The sequence below is a fragment of the Dreissena polymorpha genome, chromosome 13 (assembly GCF_020536995.1).
Source record: "Dreissena polymorpha isolate Duluth1 chromosome 13, UMN_Dpol_1.0, whole genome shotgun sequence".
Classification (NCBI taxonomy): Eukaryota; Metazoa; Mollusca; class Bivalvia; order Myida; family Dreissenidae; genus Dreissena; species Dreissena polymorpha.
Genome location: NC_068367.1, coordinates 64,926,407 through 64,952,216, shown reverse-complemented (window position 1 = coordinate 64,952,216; position 25,810 = coordinate 64,926,407). Strand labels below are relative to the sequence as shown.

Sequence of the window (25,810 nt, the reverse complement as noted above, 5' to 3'; positions counted from 1 at the left end):
TATGTGGAGGCCTAAGCCCATTTTTGCCCTGGAACTGTGTTCACAAAACATTCTAACATTAATTTTCAATTACAATCAACATTGATTTATATTTTTTGCCAATAAATTTTCAAAATCTAACGTTCACGAATAAAAAACGAATGTCATAATTGAGACTTCAACAAACTGACATGATCTTTGGGGTTGTCACAACAACCCATTTAAACCTCTATCATTATATTCAACTTTCAGAGACTATTGATTTGACATTGATGTCACTTAATATCTTTTTTTTGTCAAGTAGAATTGATTTTTTATGTCAATGAAAAGCCATGTGAACTGGGAGAGCATGTATCAACAAGTTTAGTATAAGAGCTTTGTAACAAATGTGACTGATACCCAAGAAATGCTTTATTAGCTGTGTTCATTGTTTAGTATTAGAGCTTTGTAACAAATATGACTCATACCCAAGAAATGCTTTATTAGCTGTGTTCATTGTTTAGTATTAGAGCTTTGTAACAAATGTGACTGATACCCAAGAAATGCTTTATTAGCTGTGTTCATTGTTTAGTATTAGAGCTTTGTAACAAATGTGACTGATACCCAAGAAATGCTTTATTAGTTGTGTTCATTGTTTAGTATTAGAGCTTAGTAACAAATGTGCCCGATACCCAAGCAATGCTTTATTAGCTGTGTTCATTGTTTAGTATTAGAGCTTTGTAACAAATGTGACTGATACCCAAGTAATGTTTTATAAGCTGTGTTCAAAAGCAAATAACTTTGGAATAACTGTGTCAGTCACTGGGTAAGAAATAATTGTCTTGTACATCTACTACACTTCATGGCAATGACATACTGGTACTTGAAGTTTCAAAATACCTTGAGAAATGTAGAAGTACATTGCTAGACCAAATTAAACATTTAATGTGGACAGTCCAACCAAAAGAACAACCCTCCGTGTAGGTTAAGTTACCACAATCCTGTTCTTACATAACAAATAATTTGCTTACTAGCATTCTCAAAAAACGGATAAGTACAGCAGTATTATAGTTTGTCAAATGTAGACTAATTCATGCATTGGCCATTGGTAACAACAATGCATTCATGTTAGTACAATACTTACAAATGGTTCTGTATTGGGGGCATAGCGTTTCACAGGGATGCCATTTTTGTCAACTAGAAACTTAGTAAAGTTCCATTTGATAAAACTGAAAATAAATAAACACATCCATTAAAGCTGTATAGTTTATCAATTAATATTAATATAATGAAATAACCCTGTTATCTATCCAGATTGAATGTTTTATAATTCAATTCATGTCATGAAAAATACTGGTAAAATGTGCCAATTTCATCACATTAATTCAGGAAACTAACTATCTGTATCATGAACAATAAAATGAACTGAACTTCTATGTATTAAGAAATTTATTAAAATTTATTTGCACTGTATGATGAAAAAGTAGAAAGAAAAAGATAGAAGCAGGATAGATACATTAAACAGATGAATTATACATGAAAAAAGAAGAGAAAAAGATGAAGAAGAGGTAGAAGAAAACGTGTTGGCCCTAAGGCGCTTACTTGAGTTCAAGATATATAAATTTGTAGAAAAGTTGGACTAAAAATGTTATTTCTAGCTAATAAACAAGATATTTCTTTAATTTGACATGATGAAAGACCCACTATAAAAAACAGAGAAAAATGTTATCACATAATCTCACCATGAGCGCGTTGTGCTCAGGTTAGCTAAATTCTTAATAGCAGTAGGATAAAGAAACTTGAAATAGGAAGAAGAAAATATGGTAAAGGAAGCAGAAGCAAATGTGGTTTGAGTAGAAAGAAATGTGGGAAAGGAGGTAGAAAATATTAAGTGGAATAAGTCCGCACAGGCTAATCAGGGACGACACTTTCCGCTTTTATGACATTTTTCGTTTAAATGAAGTCTCTTCTTAGCAAAAATCAAATGTAGGCGGAAAGTGTCGTCCCTGATTAGCCTGTGCAGACTGCACAGGCTAATCTGGGACGACACTTTACGCACATGCATTATGCCCAGTTTTCTCAGAACGCGGCTCAATAAAACAAGCAAGCCATGAGAAGACTTACTCCCCAAGTGTACCTCCCGCCTTTTTCTTCAGGTAACTGTAGAGGGGGTGAGTATCCCCTCCGTTGACGTTAATTTTACTAAAGAGCTCAAACCCAGTGCTATATTTCTGAGTGAACTCCTTAATTTTGGGCTCGGGCCAAGGTTCCTGAAACAAAAAAAGATTTGTCCAGTTTAAAAAAGCTTAACGAGAAAACTCATTTTTCTAAGGTAAAATTGTTATTAAAACTAAAATATACTGTTCTTTTCTTCTCATTTTTAAACTTCTTTTGGAAGAGAAATGACACTGTCTCCCATAACCAATTACCACTTAGATACACATTTTGACGCAGTTGTAGTCCCTAAGAAAGTTAAATTTAACTAAAGACCTTTCTTACTAGATTCAAGTTTTAAAGGCTTCATTTTCAACCATTAAATACTGATGAGCAGCAAACAGCATAAAACCTGAACAGACTGCGTATTACTTGCAGGCTGTTCTGACTGTATGGTATTTGCACATAGCCATTTTCACTGTGCTTCTAAGTGGGAAAGGGATAAAGTTTCCAAGGTATTGTGGTCACATTAGATGACAGGGTTGCTAGTAACCAGACATTGCAGACAACACCTGGTCAGAAGCTACACTGGTCACATATGGCAGAATACCCATTTTTGCATGACGCAGGTCTTAATTAAGATACAATAAGGCTTGTACATGTACCAGTAAGTATTGTCACTGGAAAAAGAATTTGACCTTTCTGGATATAAAGCAATGATCTAGTCTTTAATGCACTCTTTTAACTAAATATCATAAACACCTTCATTCAGATTAGATAACATACCGAACAGATATTGCATCAATTTAGAATTCCAGGTAAGAGAAGCTACCAGTATTCATAATTGAGAATTGTAACATAGCCAAAGGTACACAAGAGTTTCTCAGCGTAAATTGTTTTCAAAAGCATCAGCTCATAAACATCAAACCTCAGATTATTACCAGAATGCCTGAAATCAATAATTGTTATGTACTAAGCTCCATTAAGACGTTTTGAGAGCAATTTAGATTCCTAGATACATTAAACATTTCTGGGCCAATTATCCCAATTTTCTAAATATTAATACCAGTTTGAGGTATGTAAGATTTTTAAATGCTAAAAAAAATCCTGATGCAATTTTTTTAAAGACTAAAACCCTGCTGATATGTTGGCCCATTGTCAATAATGCTTGTTACTATTAAACAAGATGCACAATTACCTTTGGCCTTTAGTGAGACATTGCCCTTGTCACAGGAGTGAATATGCAAGATGAATAACTGTTTTTGTTCTTTTTAATTGTATGATAAATGATGAAGTTACAGTCCTCTAGACTAGCTGTTTTATGGCAAAATTTAACCTTTGACCTTTTAGTTTGACCTAGCTTGACCTCTGATGTTGAGATACGGATGTTACATGCAACACAGTGATTTCTTTATCAACATTTGCGGTACATGTAAGTTATTTTGAAATTGCATCATGAATTATGAATTTATGGTATTGACAAGCTGATGCTCTATGACCAATTATGACCTTTGACCTATTATTGTGACCTGAACCATAAAGGTTATGAGAAGGTTATTACAAGTGATAAGCCATCTCCTTGATAGTGATCATTTGTTGCAAGTTGTTCTGAAATTGAATAAATAATGAGCAAGCTACTGTCCACACAAGCTGTTTTATGGCAAATGTTTATGGTAAGTTAAAACTTATTTCACATGTGCATTATGAATGACAAGAGGGCCAAGATGGCCCTTGTTCGCTCACCTGAGGAGTCGGTTCATTCAATCTTTACCAAATGTCAAACTTGACCTAGATATTGTCCAGACAAACATCCTGGTCAAGTTTCATCATTATTTCATCTGCGAGTCATGATCAATGTACCTATGAAGTTTCGTGATCCTAGGCGTAAGCATTCTTGAGTGATCATCCGGAAACCATTTTTCTAAGTCGAGTCACCGTGACCTTGACAGCCATGATGTGAATACCTTTTTTGGCACTGTGACCTTGACCTTTGACCTAGTGACCTGATAATCTATAGGGGTCATTTGCGAGTCATGATATATATACCTATGAAGTTTCATGAACCTAGGCATAAGCGTTCTTAAGTTATCATCCAGAAACCATTTTACTATTTCAGGTCACCATGACCTTGACCTTTGACCCAGTGACCTGAAAATCAATAGGGGTCATCTGCGAGTCATGATCATTGTACCTATGAAGTTTCATGATCCTAGGCATAAGCGTTCTTGAGTCATCATCCAGAAACCATTTTACTATTTCAGGTCACCTTGATCTTTGACCTAGTTACCTGAAAATCTATAGGGGTCATCTGCGAGTCATGATCATTGTACCTATGAAGTTTCATGATCCTAGGCATAAGCGTTCTTGAGTTATCATCTGGAAACCATTTTACTATTTCGGGTCACCGTGACCTTGACCTTTGACCTAGTGACCTGAAAATCGATAGGGGTCATCTGCGAGTCATGATCAATGTACCTATGAAGTTTCATCATCCTAGGCCTAAGCGTTCTTGAGTTATCATCCGGAAACCATCTGGTGGACGGACGGACAGACATGTGCAAAACAATATACCCCCTCTTCTTCGAAAGGGGGGGGGGAGGCATAATGAGAAAACTGCCCCCTCCCAGCAGCCATGTTATTCAACTGACCAGAACCATTTTTGAACTCAACTCTCGTATCAAGGAAACAAATGTTCTGAGCATATTTCATGAAAATTGGGCCAAAAATGTGACTTCTACTGTGTTCACGTGTTTTCACTACATACATAAAGATAAAAATGCCACTGGTGGCCATGTTTTTTCATAGATCCCGACTATTATCAAAGTCGTCTGAGATATCAATAAAACCAATGTTTTGACCATTTTTCATGATGATTGGGCAAAAATTGTGACTTCTAGAGTGTTTTAAAGGTTTCTCTATAGCCAAATAAGGAAAACTGCCACTATATACATATAGAGAAAAATGCCCCGCCCACTGGCAGCCATGTTTTGTCACCGATCTTGACCATTTTCGAACTCGTCCGAGACATCAATTGAACCAATGTTTTGACCAACTTTCATGATGATTGGGCAACAATTGTGACTTCTAGAGTGTTAACAAGGTTTCTCTAGAGCCAAATAAGGAAAACTGCCCCGCCCACTGGCGGCCATGTTTTTCAACGGATCGAAACCACTTTTGAACTCAATCAAGATATCATTAAGACAAACATTTTGACAAAGTAACATGAAGATTGGGCATGAAATGTGACTTCTACAGTGTTTACAAGGTTTTTCTTTTTTTGACCTAGTGACCTAGTTTTTGACCAGGCACAACCGGGTTTCGAACTTGGCCGAGATTTCATTGGGACAAAGCTTCTGACCAAGTTTCATGAAGATGGGACAACAAATGTGGCCTCTAGAGTGTTTACGAGCAAATGTTTACGGACGGACGGACATACGACGGACAAAGACCGGTCACAAAAGCTCACCTGAGCAATCAGGTGAGCTCAAAAAAGGTACCTTAGGGGCAGGCTATTTCGTGGCCATTTATGTGACAAATTGTTTTATGATGCTTAACACACACACATACAATCTTACATTTTGACTGCTTTATCAGGCTTTCAGCAAGCATGCTTGACACACATCTTGTGAACAATGTTAATTTGAGGGTACATGAAAAGTAAAATGTATGTCATTTTATACCGTTTCTTTAACTTATTAAAGAAATTTGTAAGTAGCTCCACAAAGACTCAGTTACCTAGAAATTTTCCAGGCAAGTTAACAAAATAAATTCTAATACATAATTTATATCAATATAAGTACCTGAACTGTTTCCTACATATTCTGGAAAGTCCTACTAAATCAAAGCCTATCAACAGGTTATATTATATAATTCTAAATATTTACATCTCGTTAATAGTTAAAAGGCTATCTATCAGAAAATCTTTCATTCTTCTTATAACCAAACACTAAAGCATAAACAAACCCAACCGCTGGGATTAACACTAGCCTAACAAAACCCACTGTACTCAACCAACATCTGTTAGAAATCCACACTTACTGGACACTAAATATTAACATTAGTGTTCAGTAATTACTGACAAGCAAGAACCTTTAAATGGAGATTTTTCATGAGCTTGGTTGGTTTCTGAAAAGCTATATTACCCATATGGCTTTGTTTATGAAGTTGATAATAACATTTAACTGATTTGAACGAAATTAACACAAGCCTGTAATCAGACAAAGGACAGGGCCCAATCCCTTGAGTTTTTTGCTTTTTTTCCCCACAAATTATGATTGAAACTAGGGTAACTTTAACATTTGTGTATGATCTGAAAGTGCATAATTTAAAATTGATATCTTCCAAAATAATCATATCCTGATTGTTTTTGTTCTTTTATTGTTATAAGTTTTCTCAACCAACTTAATTCCTCTTCAAGTATTAAAATTGATGATTATGACATCATTAAAAGGCTCACTTGAACATTAAAGCATGCCATTATAAAAGCTTGAGACTCATGGCTGGTTTAACAGCTTAAATCCTGTTAAATTATTACGGATGTGCTCTGTGAAAAGGGGGTTAAATGAATGTGCATAAAGTGTTGTCCAGATTAACCTGTGCAGTCAGCACAGGCTAATCAGGGACGACACTTTACACTTATATGACATTTTTTTTTTAAGAAAGTCTCTTCTTAGCAAAAATTATGTTTTTGCGGAAAGTGTCATCCCTTATTAGCCTGTGCGGACTTGCCTGGGAAGACTTTTTACGCACATCCATTAAACCCCCTTTTCACAGAGCACGGCCAATTTATATTTATGATAATTATATTATATACAGGCTGTGAACACCATTATAAAAACTTGAGAATAATGATTGGTTTAACAGCTTTTTGTATATTTTGTATGACTTGGAATGAGATATTATCTGTTGCGTGAAAAGAAAAGTTTTTATCCAGGTGAAATTCTATTCATATCAACACGATTGTTCACATCTTTTATATTAGGAACATATTGCATATAAATGTTTATTTCTATGGATATAAAAATTAACATCAATTACTAAGGTCGTTTGCACACCTGTGTATTTTTATTACACACCTTTCAATATTAATGCACATTAATGGTATAAAAATAATTTCAATGTCAACATTTCATCTTCCCACACAAGGAACAACTCGAATGAGATGACAAACATGAAAGAGGAAAGCTAAGAACTGTCACCATTATTCAAATGTTAAACATATTTTATAATGGCCTACATTGTATTTATTACTAGTGCTGTAGGTACTAAAATGTTAAATCATCTTTGTACATTGTTTGTTTGAGAAATAAAACATTGATGTGTCATACATGTACAAACACATTTGTACAGAACAAACTACAAAATACTCTGTACTTTTGTGTTTTTGAAAGAACAACTAAAAGTTCATTGGGTTGTAAAACTCTTAATTTCTGGATTTTGTAAATAAATTGTTCTGAACTTATATTAAAGTTAATTCTTCAACATTTAATCAATTTTATTAATTTCCAATAATTTTCTATTAAACTTGATAAGATATAACATGGACTGTTAAACCTTACCATACATGTAGTTTCACCTTATAATGTTCAGCAATATTACATAGCAATTAACTATATTATGAACATGAAAGTTATACACATTTTCACAGTTCTCATGTGTTGTAAACTTGTGGGATTTAACCTTAATCTGTCTATAAATGAACCAATCTAAATATTTCTTTATAAATTATAGATAATAGGTAAAGAGTGAATCAATTTTTTTTCAATAAAGCTAACATGAGAGGGGAATTATTACAAGGATAAATATAAAACTGTTGAGTTGGGAAAAAAATAAAATTATTCAGACCCAAATTTGCTAAAAAAATGTTTAATTAAAAACAAAGTTTGTTGAAATTTCTATTCTACCTTTCATAATTAATTACTATATTTAATCCATGTTTTTGGACATTACATTTTCAGACACCCTTTGTTTGGACCAAATACATGGATGGTAATAATGCCCCCTTAGAACAAGGGTGGATAATGTTGCATTTCACCTCTCTGTCAGTTGATCAGAGGGTCGGTCAGTAGAACAATTCCTTTCTTCACAATATCTTGAGGATGCTTTGGTTTATAATCATGCAAATTGGTTCAATGTTTGCTTAGCATGGAAGCATGATATTCAAGTCAAAGGTCAAGGTGACATTGGGGCTTCTAACATGAAATTAAGTAGGTACAATAGTGGTTTTAAGAACTGCAATACCCATACAAAACATCAATTTAGATAACTTTCAAATGCAATAGCACTCACAGCTTATTCTGCCATTTGCCAAGTTAGTCAATGGGCTACAAATAAGGAAATTTGGCTTAAGAACGCTCAAAGACGGAATTGCTCATGAATTAACTGTTGCAAATGAAACTGGCATGCTAATAAACATAAACATATAGTATAACAGCTAAAATACACAGTACATAGAAATAAATAAATACCTCTAGAAATAATAACAAGAGGTCCAAGATGGCCCTAGTTCACTCACCTGAAAGGAGTCAGTTCATTTAATCTTTACCAAATGTCAAACTTGACCTAGATATTGTCCAGACAAACATCCTGGTCAAGTTTCATCACTATTTCATCTGCCAGTCATGATCAATGTACCTATGAAGTTTCATGATCTTAGGCGTAAGCATTCTTGAGTTATCATCCCGAAACCATTTTTCTAAGTCGAGTCACCCTGACCTTGACAGCCATTGTGTTAATACGTTTTTGGCACTGTGACCTTGACCTTTGACCTAGTGACCTGATAATCAATAGGGGTCATCTGCGAGTCATAATATATATACCTATGAAGTTTCATGAACCTAGGCATAAGCGTTCTTGAGTAATCACCCAGAAACCATTTCACTATTTCAGGTCACCGTGACATTGACCTTTGACCTAGTGACCTGAAAGTCAATGGGCATCATCTTCGAGTCATGATCAGTGTACCTATGTAGTTTCATGATCCTAGGCATAAGCGTTCTTGAGTTATCATCTGGAAACCATTTTACTATTTCGGGTCACCGTGACCTTGACCTTTGACCTAGTGACCTGAAAATCAATAGGGGTCATCTGCAAGTCATGATCAATGTATCTATGAAGTTTCATGATCCTAGGCATAAGCGTTCTTGAGTTATCATCCTGAAACCATTTTACTATTTCGGGTCATTGTGACCTTAACCTTTGACCTAGTGACCTGAAAATCAATAGGGGTCATCTGCGAGTCATAATCAATGTACCTTCATGATCCTTGGCATAAGCCCTCTTGAGTTATCATCCGGAAACCATCTGGTGGACGGACGGACCGACATGAGCAAAACAATATACCCCCTCTTCTTCGTAAGGGGGGGGGGGGCATAATGAGAAAACTGCCCCCCTCCCAGCAGCCGTGTTATTCAACTGACCGGAACCATATTTGAACTCAACTCTCGTATCAAGGAAACAAATGTTTTGACCAAATTTCATGAAAATTGGACCAAAAATGTGACTTCTACTGTGTTCACATGTTTTCACTATATACATATAGAGAAAAATGCCCCGCCCACTGGCGACCATGTTTTTTCACCGATCCCGACCATTTTCAAACTCTTTCGAGATATCAATAAAACCAGTGTTTTGACCATCTTTCATGATGATTGGCCAAAAATTGTGACTTCTAGAGTGTTTACAAGGTTTCTCTATAGCCAAATAGGGAAAACTGCCACTATAAACATATAGAGAAAAATGCCCCGCCCACTGGCGGCCATATTTTTTCACCGATCTTGACCATTTTCGAACTCGTCCGAGACATCAATTGAACCAATGTTTTTACCAACGCTCATGATGATTGGGCAAAAATTGTGACTTCTAGAGTGTTTACAAGGTTTCTCTAAAGCCAAATAAGGAAAACTGCCCTGCCCACTGGCGGCCATGTTTTTCAACGGATCGGAACCACTTTTGAACTCAACCAAGATATCATTAAGACAAACATTTTGACAAAGTAACATGAAGATTGGGCATGAAATGTGACTTCCACAGTGTTTACAATTTTTTTCTTTTTTTTGACCTAGTGACCTAGTTTTTGACCCGGCATTACCCAGTTTCGAACTCGGCCGAGATTTCATTGGGACAAAGCTTCTGAACTAGTTTCATGAAGATGGGAAAACAAATGTGGCCTCTAGAGTGTTTACGAGCAAATGTTTAGGGACGGACGGACATACGACAGACAAAGACCGGTCACAAAAGCTCACCTGAGCTATCAGGTGAGCTAAAAACAATTATAAGATAAATAAACAGCAACAAAAAAATGAGTAAGTCTTTGTTGTTTAGTTTTTTAACTATAACATTTTACATGCAAAAGTTAATGTTTAATAAACATAATTTTAGCACATATTTTTAGGGATTAAAAATATTCAGAAACAAGCTATATGTATGCATTCAAATAAAGATAGACCAACTGTTGATTGGCGTAATTTACAATCATGATTATCTAGGCATTCTAGGCAGAACCACTAATGACTTTTGCTTGTGACAATGAAGGTATATGAATAGTCTTCCATTCCAGTGATCACATTACATGTGTCAGTATCACAGAGAAAAACAAACAAACAATATATATTATGGGCTGTGCTATGTGAAAAAGGGTTTTAATGCATGTGCATAAAGTGTTGTCCAAGATTAGCCTGTGCAGTCCGCACAGGTAAGTCAGGGACGACACTTTCTGCTTTCACAATATTTTTTGTTTCAAGAAAGTCTCTTCTTAGCAAAAATCTAGGTTAGGCGGAAAGTGTCGTCCCTGATAAGCCTGTGCGGACTGCACAGGGTAATCTGGGACGACACTTTACGCACATGCATTTAACCGCCTTACATGGAGCACATCTCAAAATATATATTATATATATATATAGCTTTATGTATTATGCTATGAGTATTATTTGATAATTATTTATTATATATATATATAATCAATCTCACACAAATCTATAAATGCTTCAACTCTTGTCAAGTAGTAAAATATATTACCTGTCCCCCAAATTGGTTACAAGGAAAGACCAAGATCCTCAGACCCTTTTCCTCAGCATACTTGGCGTGCAGTTTAGCTAGCTGAGTGTAGTTGGAGTCCGTCATACCTCACTTACATGCCACGTTCACGATTAAACATACATGGCCCCTGAAGTAAAGATGTGATTTTCACAATATACCATTTCGCACTAAGAAGCAAAATGAAAATAGCTATGTAACTCGCGGACTGTTCAGGTTTTATGCTGTTTGCTGCTCATCAGTATCTCAGGATGTGAAATGGAGCCATTGCCCTTAAAAACTTGAATCTAGTAAGAAAGGCCTTTTATTAAGGGACTACAAACCCGTCAAAATACGTATGTATGTGGTAAAGGGTTAACATACATGACCCCTTAATAAGCAAGATATTCAAAATTTAACACAAACAACCGCTAAAGTGAAAATTTGATATTCAAAATAAAACAAACATGGCCCCTAAAGTGCTGTTCAAAAGTAAACATACAATCATGATTGTTGAAAAAAAAATGTCACCATAAAGATACATAGTCCTTCGAAAAAAGATGTGATGTTCAAATTTCAATATAAATGGCCACTAAAAAAATTAGAAGACACTCAATTTCACTATTAAAAATTAGAAGACACTCAATTTCACTATTAAATGACCTTGCATGACCTTGGAAGTAATGATAAGACATTCACACTTAAACATAAATGATCACTGAAACAAAGACGAGAAAAGCACCATTAAAGAATCTTAGATGCTTGAACCTGAGGCAAAGATGTGATGTTCACCATTAAACATGAATTGCTTCTAAAGCAAACCCGTGACATTAACCCATTAATTTATGCCTAGAGTCTAGAAAAAAGGCCTTGGCAAACAGTGTAGAACCAGATGAGACACCAAATGATGCGGCGTCTCATCAGGGTCTGCGCTGTTTGCTTAAAGGAATTTCTGTAAGAAATATTCTTAATAAAGAAATAAATATACTAGACATCCCTAGTTTTGGAAATAAATTGATCGAATTTAGTAGGATGGGAGAGTCCACTAGGCATAAATGGGTAAACAATTAAGCAAGCATGACTCCTTAAGCAAATTTGACATAAGGGACTCACCATTTAACATACATGGCCCAGTAAACAAAAGGTGGTACAGGGCTTCCACTTCCTACGGCCACATATTAATTTAATTTCAACAGAAACATCTCATTTAAAGTCTCAACAATGTCGCAAATTTTACCTAATACCATTGATTTTCCCAGATCATTAATTAGACTTACATCACAGAAAGGCATCAGAATAAGTATCTCACAGCATCATTTTCCTGGTTAGACATCTACATGTATAAGGCTTTTTCTCATCAATAGAGAATACGATCAATGCCCGTAAACATGGGAATATAAGCGTCAATTTAGTGCAAACTATCAAGTTTAATAGATTGATTTATACTTTGTTAATAATTGTGATAATTTAACTAAAAAAATAAAAAATTATGAACATAAATGATATCAATTAGATGGATATAATAAATTCAAACTTTTTATTGCTATACTCGACAGCTCTGTTTCCAAGCCAATAGTCTGAAAGTCAAACAATCAATTTTGGGACTGCATTGGGGAAAACTATGACTTTTTGAGATCGGGAATAAATACGAATAACTCCATTAAAATCAGCCAAGAAAAGCCCTGCAAACATGTTCTTATAATTTTAAGAATTATCAATGCCCATTTAAGTGATAGGTCAGTTGAGTAACAGAAGAATTGTTTTGCAAATGTTTCCAGTTTTTCATACGATCATGAACAAACATTTCTGTTTCAGGTTCAACTGTAAAAAAAAACTCATGTCAAAACATATGCATTTATTATAAATTAACAAGAAACCGTCGGAGAAGGGTGATGCTCCCCTAAGTTTTTTTTGTCACAATATTGAACTATATATTCAAATAAAAAGAAACATCTTGAGGGCACAGTAGTTTGGGGGAACAATTTTTTTTTTATAGAAAATTTCAAAGGGCCATAACTCTGTGAAAAATCATCCGACCAGAACCTGCTGATTATATGCATATCTCTTGGTAGTGAAGATTCCCATAAAGTTTCATTGAATTCCGGTCATTAGTTGCTGAGAAATAGCCCGGACAAGAATTGCCCTATATGTATAGTTAATGGAAAATTTCAAAGGGCCATAACTCTGTGAAAAATCATCCGACCAAAACCGGCTGATAATATGCACTTCTCCTCTTGGTAGTGAAGCTTCCCATAAAGTTTCATTGAATTCCGGTCATTAATTGCTGAGAATAGCCCAGACAAAAATTGTGCACGGACGGACACACGGACGGACAGACGACCCTAAATTTTTTGGGGGAGCATAATTAATGAAATAAATGATTAGTTTTGATAGTTAATAAATACCCAGTAACAACTGACAGAATCTGCATTAACAAGTATTATTTGACACTTATCATCAACATAGCAATTTTAATTGCTGACATGCGCCAATCATCAAAAGGTATAAGCCAGAAATTTAATCAATTGGATGCATCCACCACTTCTTACCTGTATTTTTCAAGAGAAACCTCGTTCCCATCAATATCTTTTGCAGAAAACTCGTAAATACTGGAAGCGTTTTTTGCCTCCGCACCAGATGCCTGAAAATGAAACAAACAAATGGTGTGTGTTAAAAAAATGTTAACAAATGCAAGACCTCAATGTCAAAAAAAGCTTTTCCTGATAAAATTAAGTACACAGCCAAACAGAAACTACCAAATTGAAACTAGAGCAAATTTGAAAAATGCTTCAAACTGATCTTTTCACATTTCATCCCTTGATTGATCAATTATGCTAAAAGGTAATGTAGTCATAATTTAAAACAACAAAAATACCAATGAAACTGATGGGTGCCTCAATCCTGCATTTTGTCTATGTAAGGGTAAAAGGGGCTTGTTCACGATTAACAAAAATATTAACATGTAAGTACAGTCATGTAAATGCCTTAAATTGCTATATTTTAACCACAGATCTGTAGTGTTTTACTATAATAAAAAAAGAATTTTAGAACAACAAAGGAAAAATGTTTGTCACCAGCTGGGCTCCATTGAGCCAATTTAATAACTCTTTGACAGACAAGCAGACTGGGAACATGACAATGACCTAACATTGGGAATGTAAGCAAGTGACATGATTGTTTCACGCAACACGTAAATAGTCACAGGAAATACAATTTTATGTTCAATATTTAGCCTTTGTCTTCGATGATAGTTGGCTAGAAACTGCATGTTCAGTTTTTTTAGGCCCTATTTTATAGCTGAAATTCGACAATATTCCCAATCGCAAAAAGTATACTTTTTTCCCAAAATTTACTCACAAATTCCCAATCGGGGAAAAAAACGCTCATGACATCGGCTGTTTCGCTTTTTAACAAAGCGTAGTCCGATCCAGTCTCATACTAGTTTAAGACTATACCTCGCTTTGGATAACGGCGGCATTATTCGTGTGCCCGATATTTTCCGTGTTGTTAAAGGGCTTATTACATTTTCGATGAAATTCAAGCGTTATGTGATTCGGCTGAATAGAAAACAAAGACATAACACAATTCAAAATATTACGTGAAAAAGATGCCTTAGTAAAAACCTGGCCAAACGAAAAACTGTTGATTTTTTTGTTTAAGCAAGCATCATTAAATTAACAAACATCGTCTACAAGTACAAATCCTGTTTGTGGTGTTTGTGATTAAAGATGTTGCACTCTTTCATGACGATTGTAGTTTTAAATCCCAATTTATTTTCCCAATTTCTTGAAAATGCCGATAAAATCCCAATTTCAAAGCCATGGTCTATCTTCCTAAAAAGCTGAAAAAACTGACATTTCACTTTCTTCTTTAAGTGTCACAATAAAAAAATCATAACAAGTATATAAGTAATAAAAATATACATAATTTTCTTATTGGTTTTATTATTACAAGAGGGCCAAGATGGCCCTTGTTCGCTCACCTGAGAGGAGTCGGTTCATTCAATCTTTGCCAAATGTCAAACTTGACCTAGATATTGTCCAGACAAACATCCTGGTCAAGTTTCATCATTATGGAACCAAAGCTCTGGCATATGGAGTGATTTTTGTTTTTTGTAAGATTTTACCTGGTGACCTATATTTTGAGTTGACCCCCCTTACCAAACATCAAACTTTGCTTGCAAAAATAAATATTATGACCAAGATTCATAAAATCTGAAACAAAATTGTGACCTCTAGAGTGTTTACAAGGATTTTGTATAATATAATGAAAATTTGGACAATCTGAGGGCAATAATTATGGCATGAATTATGTGATACACTGCAACTCCAATATATCATGGTCCGTTATACCGCGTTGTCTAATTTATCGCGAATCGGCTATGGCTCCCAAAAATCTGACGAGCATAATCCCCAAATAAAATGATTGTTTGCTTACATTGTACATCACTTTAACACCTGTGTACTGCGATAAACAATAGCCCCTCTTGTCGAACATCACAGGTCATTTAGGGTGTTACCATTCTGTATTGAATTTGCTTTGAACTGCCGAAACTCACCAGTGCACACATGAAGGTGTACACAATTATAACTGTAAATGTCCCAAGTCAATACTGACCTATCTCAACAATCTGTGTGCGTTAGATACAGTGTAAACTACTTGCTTTAAATTTAGAGGTAAAGATCCCTCAGTTTGTCAAAATGCACTTCTATTAAAACCCATGCTTTTCATGAGAATGAATGACGTCATTTTGTACATGGGTCTAATTTGTGCATGCTTTCTTGAACAATACAACTCAGCAATGTTTTTTGGATTACAAATTTAATTATATGCAGTTGAAAATACTCACAAGGAATAATGTTTTGTGTTATACCAATGAATAACATATGGATATAACACATAATTGAATAAGGTACGTAAATAGCGTGTTTTTAGATTGCATAAAGATGCTAATGCATACATATACATGCATACATAACCTTACAATTTATATCGCTCTCCGGATATATCACGGTCGCGATCTTTGGACCCTATCAACCGCGATATTTTGGAGTTGCAGTGTATATATAAAATCAATCTTTTCACCAAGTTTCATGATTATTGGGCAAAAAATGTGACTTCTAGAGTGTTCACAAGCTTTTATGTAAATATATGTATAAGAAAACTGCCCCCCCCCCCCCCCCCGCCGACCATTTTATTCAACTGACCGGAACCATTTTCAAACTTCACTCTCATGTCAAAGAAAAAAATATTTTCTGACCAAATTTCATGAAAATTGGGCCAAAATGTGACTTCTAGAGTGTTCACATGTTTTCACTATATACATATACAGAAAAATGCCCCGCCCACTGACAGCCATGTTTTTTCACCGATCTGGACCATCTTCGAACTCGTCTGAGATATCAATTAAATCAATGTTTTGACCACCTTTCATGATGATTGGGCAAAAATTGTGACATCTAGAGTGTTTACAAGGTTTCTCTATAGCCAAATAAGGAAAACTGCCCCCCCCCCCCGGCAGCCATGTTATTCAACTGACCGGAACCATTTTCAAACTCAACTCTCATATCAAGAAAACAAATGTTCCGACCAAATTTCATGAAAATTGGGCCAAAAATGTGACATCTAGAGTGTTCACATGTTTTCACTATATACATATAGAGAAAAATGCCCCGCCCACTGGTGGCCATGTTTTTTCACCGATCTGGACCATTTTTGAACTCGTCCGAGATACCAATAAAACCAATGTTTTGACCAACTTTTATGATGATTGGGCAAAATATTGTGACTTTTAGAGTGTTTACAAGGTTTCTCTATAGCCAAATAAGGAGAACTGCCCCCCCCTGGCAGCCAATATATGTTATTGAACTAATCGGAACCATTTTCGAACTCAACTCTCATATCAAGGAAACAAATGTTCTGACCAAATTTCATGAAAATTGGGCCAAAAATGTGACTTCTAGAGTGTTCACAGTCATGTTTTCATTATAAACATATAGAGAAAAATGCCCTGCCAACTGGCGGCCATGTTTTTTCACCGATATGGACCATTTTCAAACTCGTCCGAGATATCAATTAAATCAATGTTTTGACCACCTTTCATGATGATTGGGCAAAAATTGTGAAACAGTGTTTACAAGGTTTCTCTATAGCAAAATAAGGAAAACTTCCCCGCCCACTGGCGGCCATGTTTTTCAACGGATTGGAACCAGTTTTGAACTCAACCAAGATATCATTAAGACAAACATTTTGACAAAGTAACATGAAGATTGGGCATGAAATGTGACTTCTACAGTGTTTACAAGGTTTTTCTTTTTTTTGACCTAGTGACCTAGTTTTTGACCCGGTATAACCCAGTTTCAAACTCGGCCGAGATTTCATTGGGACAAAGCTTCTGACCAAGTTTCATGAAGATGGGACAACAAATGTGGCCTCTAGAGTGTTTACGAGCAAATGTTAACGGACGGACGGACGACGGACAAAGACCGGTCAGAAAAGCTCACCTGAGCAATCAGGTGAGCTTATAAAAAAAAACACCAGAGTTATAGGTCCTTGATGATGAACAAAGTCTGAATTGATTACAAAGTTGAAACATTAGCGAGTCATTAAATTATTTCTAATATTTTCTTACATGTACATTATTCAAGCTTCTTTGAAAGAATTGGACAGCGTATATTAACATTTTGAAGTTAATGACATCATTGTCAAAATTGTAAACAGTAAAATTGTAACAAAATACCAGTATAATGTTTGCATTCATTAGGATTGGGCAAATCCTCATTATATATGCACATGCAAGTATCATGTCTCTGAATATCAAACACAATGTTGCACATGCAGTATCAGGTTTCTGAATATCAAACAGAATGTTATTGCTACTCTGTTAAGCATTAAATTTCGATCATATGTGTCATGTTCTGTGAAAGCTGGTCATAATGCATGTGCGTAAAGTGTCGTCCCAGATTAGCCTGTGCAGTCCGCACAGGCTAATCAGGGACAACACTTTCCACTTTGATGGTATTTTTAGTTTCAAGAAAGTCCCTCCTTACAGCAAATCAAGTTTAGGCGGAAAGTGTCGTCCCTGATAAGCCTGTGCGGACTGCACAGGTAAGCCTGTGCAGACTGCACAGGCTAATCTGGGACGACACTTTACGCACATGAATAAGCCCAGTTTTCTCAGAACAAGACACATATCTTTATAAGCTGTGGTCTTGTTGCGCACGATTACTTGAACACATTCTAAATGACAGGTCAATTACAGGGTTAATCAAAAAGGCTAGCTTAACCCTTTACCACTTAGTATTTTGACCCATTTCTAGTCCCTTGGAAAGTTACATTTAATTAAATATCTTTCTTACTAAATTCAAGTTTTAAAGAAATAAAGGCTTCATTTCAAACCCTTAGTTACTGATGAGCAGCAAACAGCATAAAACCTGAATAATTACTTGCAGGCTGTTCTGGTTTTAGGCTGGTTGCAAAATTTTCACTTTGTAAATTAGGTGACTTTGCACTACGAAACAAACATTTTAGTTTTTACATCCTCCTTTCCTATATTGTTGTCTTTATCCATTTGTATAGGTTACGCCATCCTCATATTTTTTAATATATTATATATTTCTGTTAAAAATTTTGGTGTTTCATGCTAGTTTAGAAATTCCGTCACATTGACACATTTTTGTTTAAAAACTAATGAATTTTATATTTAGTTTATAATACATTGTACATTTTGGTAAAAAATTAGCAACAATTGATCACCGGATAATACTGGTACTTGTGAAGATGTTCACTATTTAAGTTTAACAGTATGTTTGAGTTTATTAGTCAATAAAAAGATGTGTTTAATAAATATAATAAAGATTATTACAAAAAGTAAGTTTTCCTAGCAAAATAATGACTGGAAAAAATTAAAGGAAAGATATGAACAAGTCAGAATTTTAAGAGTGCCATCCTTACATTGTAAATAGGCCTGTCACTAAGGATAAATGATGTTTCTCTATTTTTGTTCAAACAATTTTAAGGTTGTATCAAACTATTAAATAAATGAAATACGAAATAATCAAGTAAAATCAACTTACATTGTAACATTATGATTTCTCTTGATACAAAGACAATTTTGACTTTCCAAATTGAAGCAATTAGATCTATCATCACACAATTATTTAACAATAAAACTAAAACCAAGAACACACTGCAAAGTTCTATTTTAGTGTAATTATCTATAGGTAATAATTTAAATTACTTCAAGATTTGGGAAATATAAGATTAACTTACCAATGAAAATGTATGATAACCATTTAAGTAAAGTGTCACTAATGAGAAACAATGCAATTTCGACTAGGTGTTAAAGTTCTCGCAATAAGACTGAAAGTTGACGTATTCCTATCAAACCTTGTCTATAAGACTGTTAAATTAAAATCTTATCAGCGATTTTTTCGTTCTTTATAAAGTATCGAAAATGTCACTTTCCCATTCCCAATAAGGAAAAAACTAAAAACTTCCCAATTGCTGACAAAACAATTCCCCATTGAAGGTTCAATTATTTTTTTTTAAATAAAATGCAATATTTGGTTAGCTTCCCTACGAAGCTCTATAGCTTGAACCTAAGTAAATATAATCTTGACAACTTAGCAACACTTAATTAGTTATCAATTTTAAAGTATTTAGAAGCAAACAAAAAATCAAATACACCAGTTCCCAATATAAAGACTTCACGTTGCAAATGTTCCCAATTTTAAGGATTTTTGAGCACATTTTTCCCAATTGGGCTGGTACCAGTTCTTTTCCCTAGTGGGTAAATTGTGATAATAAAATCATTATACAAAAAAGTACAGTAAGCCAGGGGTTTCTGTCTGGTCAGTTATAACACTCCATTAAATTTGTTTACTTGTAAACAAACATCTGTTATATTTCTAAGTTAAAAAGAAATCATTTTATACTACTGATATGAAAATCAGGCCATGAATTTTATGCTTGTTAGTGTCAGGATCAATATTATATTTAAAGATAGATCTCTGGTGTGTTCAAAAAGACGCTTACAAACAATTGTTTAATTATTCTTTTTTTTTTAAGTATTATTATTTCATTTATTTTTTTTATTTTTATTTTTTAGGGGGCGGGGGGGGGGGGGGGGGGGATGGTATTGATTGTAATCTTTTGTATACATCAATGGAAAGATTATTTGCCTTCTTTTATTATACATGTAGTTGCAATAAGTCAACTCTCGGCTTTATAACCCAAAGGGTTGCTGAGAGCCGCCATAGCAAAAATCATCAAAGGCTCTGGGAGTACGTTTATATGGACTACTTTTATTATTTCTTGGTTTGCAATTGCTTACAAATTGATGAATTTGATGCTTTGTGACGATCACTATTGGTTCTCCAACTTTATCTAGTGTTGACAATTTCAGACAAAAATTTATCAAGACCAAGAACAAAATCAAGTAAATATCCTATAGTCATTTGTATTGGAATACACACACAAAGTCATTCATATAATTTATAATCACTATCGGTTTCTTGTTACAAAATAAAATTACAGCAAGAAAAGCATTCTATAATTTTCTAAAACAATTCCATTACAAATATTATAATAATGGTCGTAGAAAATAAACATGTAGTATTATTGGACTGTACAACTTCATGTGATGACCGGGATTCCCTTTATATCCCACAAAATATTTATTTATTATACACTAAAATTTTTAAATACATTGTATCGCAAAGTCACCTTATGTCGAAATGTCCGTTATTTCGACATGCTTTGACATCTTTTATCTATATCAGCATAGTGCTGTGCGTTCCAGTCAATTTAATTTTATTTTTGAACACCTCATATATTTCTTACATCATCAAAATATTTCACCCAAAAAATTTGCGTTTGTTTTGTCCTTAAGCTAAGGTTAAATATCACGGATTGTTTTGTGTTTTCACGTGAATGTGGCCCTTATTCAGGGCTCGACACTAACGGTGGTCCGTTGACCCGGGGTCAGTAAAAAATTAGGAGGACCAGTGAAACTAGAAATTTGGTTGATCCGTCAGACCAGTTAAAAATCCTGGCCAGCTTATTTTAAAATACTGGTGGAAAGCCGTTTTCACCAATAAAACAACTTTATATGTTCATAATAAACCGATAATGTCATCATTATTGTTATGGGCCGACTCAAGACCATGATAAAAAAGTAACATACTGGAAATTCCAATTTTTCTAGATGCCCAGATGACAAAAATATGTTGTCAGAGAATGTCCTCAAATGTCTCCAGACTTTGCGGTTATCGATACACAAATTAACATAAAATTCGAAGCATTCGGATCGAGAAATGAACAAAATGGTATTTATTATTTTGAAAAAGCAGCAATAATCTTCATTTTATCAATCTTAGTACCATCAGAATGTACTTTGTTTACCGTGCGAATTAACACTGGAGGGCGCCGAATAATGTTTTGATATTGCGGAGAGTACACGTGCGTATTTACAAGATTACAAGTTTTGGCGATGTGGAATTTCCTTAAATTTTTACAGGATTCATATGTAAAATTCTGGTTACATGCACTCATGGACATTGTCTCAGCATAATCTCAGGTTTCAGAGTCAATTCAGGTGAAAAACATCAGCCTTGCAGATATCTGGAATGAAATCCAGTCTGCAATAAGTATTTTGACAAATTACAAAAATATACAAGGTATTAATACAGCAATACAAAATTAAAATCATTAATGACATCAAATATCTTAATGCAGTTTTAATTTTCTATATCATGTAAGTTCTAGTAAGAATAACATTCTTGTAGATCTCTGCATTCTCTCTGCTTATACCCGTGTTAACCTCTCTACTAATGTTAGTCTCGACATTGTCACATTATGAAACAAGTTGTTTTCTGGTTGAATGAAATAGTGTTTAGCCTATGTGCCAGAGTTATGTTATTGTACCATGTGTACAATGAATATTAAATTAATACAGTATAGATTTCTTTTTATAAATGCACAATACATTGTGTATAGTCCGGAAAGTAAGTTGAAATTTAGGTAAAATAACATACAAATTGTCGGACCACTTGAAATCTTGGAGGACCAGTAATGTCTGAAAGCTGGTGGTCCTTTGGGTCAGTAGGTAAAAAAAGTTAGTGTCAAGCCCTGTTATTCAAAGCTGTAAGACACGCAGCAACCAAGGGTAAGTCCCTTTTCTTTTTTTTAAGGGAATACGTTGTAATTTGTAGTGAAAACAAAAAAAAACAAACATGGAAGATCATATTTTTAAACAGTTCTTTTTAGCTGTGACCTTTTAGGTGGCAAATGCAGGGGTGTCGAAGTTAGGGTAACAAAAATCATTTGGACCGTAAATTCGACATAGCGCATACCGGTAATATAACTAATTAACTATTTTTTTTCAGTCTGAGTCATGTCTAATCAAGCAGGAGTGTCGAAGTAGTAGACCAGACTTATTCGCCAAGTAAAGTTGCAGCTGCAGTATCTATGGTGCAGTGCGAGGCTATGTTTTGCTGCTGGTCAACAGGCATTCTACCCACAAGTCGCTTGCTGCCACTCACTACTGCTTTAGCAACGACATTATTCTGTATTGTCTTCTCGAGTACGCCACACACATCCTCAAGCCATGTGATGTTGGGTTTTTCTCACCCATATAAGCTGTGTGGAAGGAGGTCAAGGCTTGGCAACTAGCCAATCTAGGGCAAGCATTGACAAAGAAACAGTTCCCCGGCGTCTTCCGAAAGGCATGGGAAAGAGGCTCCAAGTTGGAAAATGCTGTCCTTGGCTTTTTAAAATGCGGAATATTTCCATTCGACCCAAAAAACATCGATATGACAAAACTTGATCCATCAAAGGCTATAATTTGTGAGGTTGATGGTGAAATTGAAAGCAGTCCTGCCCAGGTGACACAGAAAAATGAAATGGTCAAACCAGCAAACACTGGTGAGAAAGAGAAAGAAATTCAAGGTAGGCCAACGCAAGAGAACCCTGAAACGGAAATTAACACAGAACCAATGATGGAGATTGGTTATACAGATGGAAGAGATGGGGGGAACGAATCCGCAAATGTTGGTCTGTCAGACAAAAGAAAAGCGACATACGTCACACAGACACGAGATGAGTCTGTGTTGCGTGCTTTCAAACTACTGAAGGTTCCAGAAGTAATCAGAAAGAAACCAAGCACCATGAGAAAGCAGTTACCGGTACCAAACGGCAAAGTCATCGTCCGGAAAAGAGGCCCTCAAGTTATTAAAAGAAAGAGAAGACAAAAAGAAGAACGACGAAGATGCTAAGAAACAAAGACAACTTTTGAGAACGAAAAAGAGGAAACAAAAGCTCGAAGAAAAAGATAAGAAGAAAGCACGAAGAGAAGAGGCAAAGAAAAAGCGAGAGGAAGAACGGTTACTGAAGGCTGCACTTAAAGAGGCAAAGCAGAAAAGGAGAGAGTCGTCCTCCGAGTCCTCGGAATCTGATATGAACGAGACACCACGACTGGCTGACACAGAACATGACATGGAATCTGATATGAACGAGACATCACGACTGGCTGACACAGAACATGACATGGAATCTGATATGAACGAGACACCACGACTGGCTGACACAGAACATGACATAGATGAAGAAAGATCTTGTCCCGGCTGTGGGTCTGATGAAGGCGACATAGACAAATGGATAAAGTGTGTGGCATGCCCCCAACGCTGGCATATCACATTTACTGGGGATGCGGTGTTGTTCGAAATACCAGCTGATCACATTGTCAACTACCCATTCCACTGTGAATATTGTTTGTAATTTAATCTTGCCAAATGGACATGTCACATCAACATTTACGCATTAGGCCAGAATTTTTTAATAAAATGATTTTCGGACCCGCCGACTCCAATTTTTGACGAAACCCAAAAAAAAATTATTATAAATCTTTTTTTTTCGGATGCCAAAAGGTGGCTTTTAAACACGAAACGCTTGCCGGGTTTTCAAAAAAGTTCAAATGAGTTATAAATCATCATAATAAACCCAGTTTTAATTACCCACATTAATACGTGAACCTCCTTCATCGTGTACATGTGCTGAAATTTACCAACAGATACGCCATCATTGTTTGTGCAAGAAGTTGAAGAACGCTACAACGCTTTCATCAGCAAAGTCAGCTAATTTCCCAATAATTATGCAACCGTCAAATGAAATCCTGAAACAATTTTAAACATTCCATATTTTACGCACAAATACGGTCATATTTTAGAGATTAAAATTTTATGTGTTGTTTAATCTAGTTGTAGTGACGAATTTGTGCATATAATATGTGTTTTTTCGTTATTTTCAATGGGTACGAAACTTCGGTTTTGTTCCGAACTGGTTCATACCAAAAGTTCAAAAATTTCAAAATCAACAATTTTAAAACGATTTCAAACCATGCAAGTCCAAATAAAATAGTCAAGTTTATCGGGGTTATTATCGAATTAACAGCTCCTTTAAGGCATTGAACTATCAAGTATGTTATCCTGGGATAAAATGTCACGAAGATCAATAATGATATTATATTAATTAAATCAAAGGAAGTGACATTTATGTGTTGATTTGTTGTATATAGTTTGTACAAATATGTTTTGTGTTATTTCAGACAACAAGAATGGATGGTGGCAATTATCCTGGGCCTTTCTGTCAAGAAATAGATGTGAAAAAATATTCATTTAATTGAACCTGAAAATCAACCACCACCACAACTAACAGAAAACCTTTTAACAAAAGGTGTTGCTTTAGAATTTGTGAAATTTGATAATAAACAGAAGTTGATGTATATCATGTCCAAATGACCAACTGTATAAACTGTTTCACAATTTGAATTCAGATGCTTTATTTTCTGATGTTTGATTTATTTTTTCTTTCAGATGATATATATTTGTGTGATTCTAGGTTTTAATACCCGGTAAGTAATTCTGAAACATTTATGCAGCAAACTGTTTCATTATTGTTAACGTTATTATATTATGTTGGTTATCTGGTTTATCAAGTGGATAAAATGTTATTTATATAAAAATAAAGCTTTTAATGTTAAGACTTATGAAGGTTCATGTACTTATTGTTATTTATGTATTAACATACTTCTCAGAGTAATAAAAATATAGTAAATGCCATTATTCATTAATGTAGTAAGGTTCCTTAAATGATTGTCCTTATTGATTAAGTTTGAATTACGGGCGGTTTTCACACCGCGATAAATGCGACAACTTTTTTTGGGCCAGTGAAACCCCTGAAAAGCTTTTTATTACAATGTATGCTATTTGTATTTGTCTGCGGTATTGATTTTTACTGGACAATAAACTATAAATGTTTCTTTTAAACCTCAATAGCTTATTGGTTGTTTGTTGAGATAAAGTATTTTTAATGCACCATATGGATTCCTTGTGAAAAAAAAACATCAAAAAAGATAGTTAGCTTTCCTATGCAGCTCTATGGCTTGAACCTAATTTAATATAATATTGACAACTTGACAACAAATCAAATAGAAATACAATAATTTCCATATGTGAAGACTTCACAAGGGAATCACGACAAAAAAATTTCCAATGACAGGATTTTTTCGCTGAAATTTTTCCCAATTGGGCTAATACCAGTACTTTTCTCAATTGGGCAAATAAATCGCTGCAATGTACCGACCTCATATTTATAGGAGTAAATATCAAACATGACTAATTTGTGTTAA

General features: G+C 34.9%; 2 protein-coding genes across 7 annotated transcripts in view; one reads left to right on the top strand and one right to left on the bottom strand.

Moving 5' to 3' along the window:
• Positions 1 to 25,810, top strand: part of LOC127855260 (transcription factor atf-2-like) — a 132,764-nt gene that overhangs the window by 70,972 nt on the left and 35,982 nt on the right. The window lies entirely within an intron of this gene.
• The window catches only part of LOC127855281 (glutathione peroxidase-like), a 33,769-nt gene that overhangs the window by 4,468 nt on the left and 3,491 nt on the right, over positions 1 to 25,810 (bottom strand). For all 6 annotated transcript variants that reach the window (XM_052390743.1, XM_052390744.1, XM_052390742.1 and 3 more), the window contains exons 2-5: positions 13,674 to 13,765; positions 11,128 to 11,275; positions 2,083 to 2,228; positions 1,103 to 1,187 (exon numbers count right to left, since the gene is read on the bottom strand). In XM_052390743.1, coding sequence (XP_052246703.1) covers positions 1,103 to 1,187; positions 2,083 to 2,228; positions 11,128 to 11,275; positions 13,674 to 13,765 — 471 coding nt within the window. The remainder of the gene's footprint in view (positions 1 to 1,102; positions 1,188 to 2,082; positions 2,229 to 11,127; positions 11,276 to 13,673; positions 13,766 to 25,810) is intronic.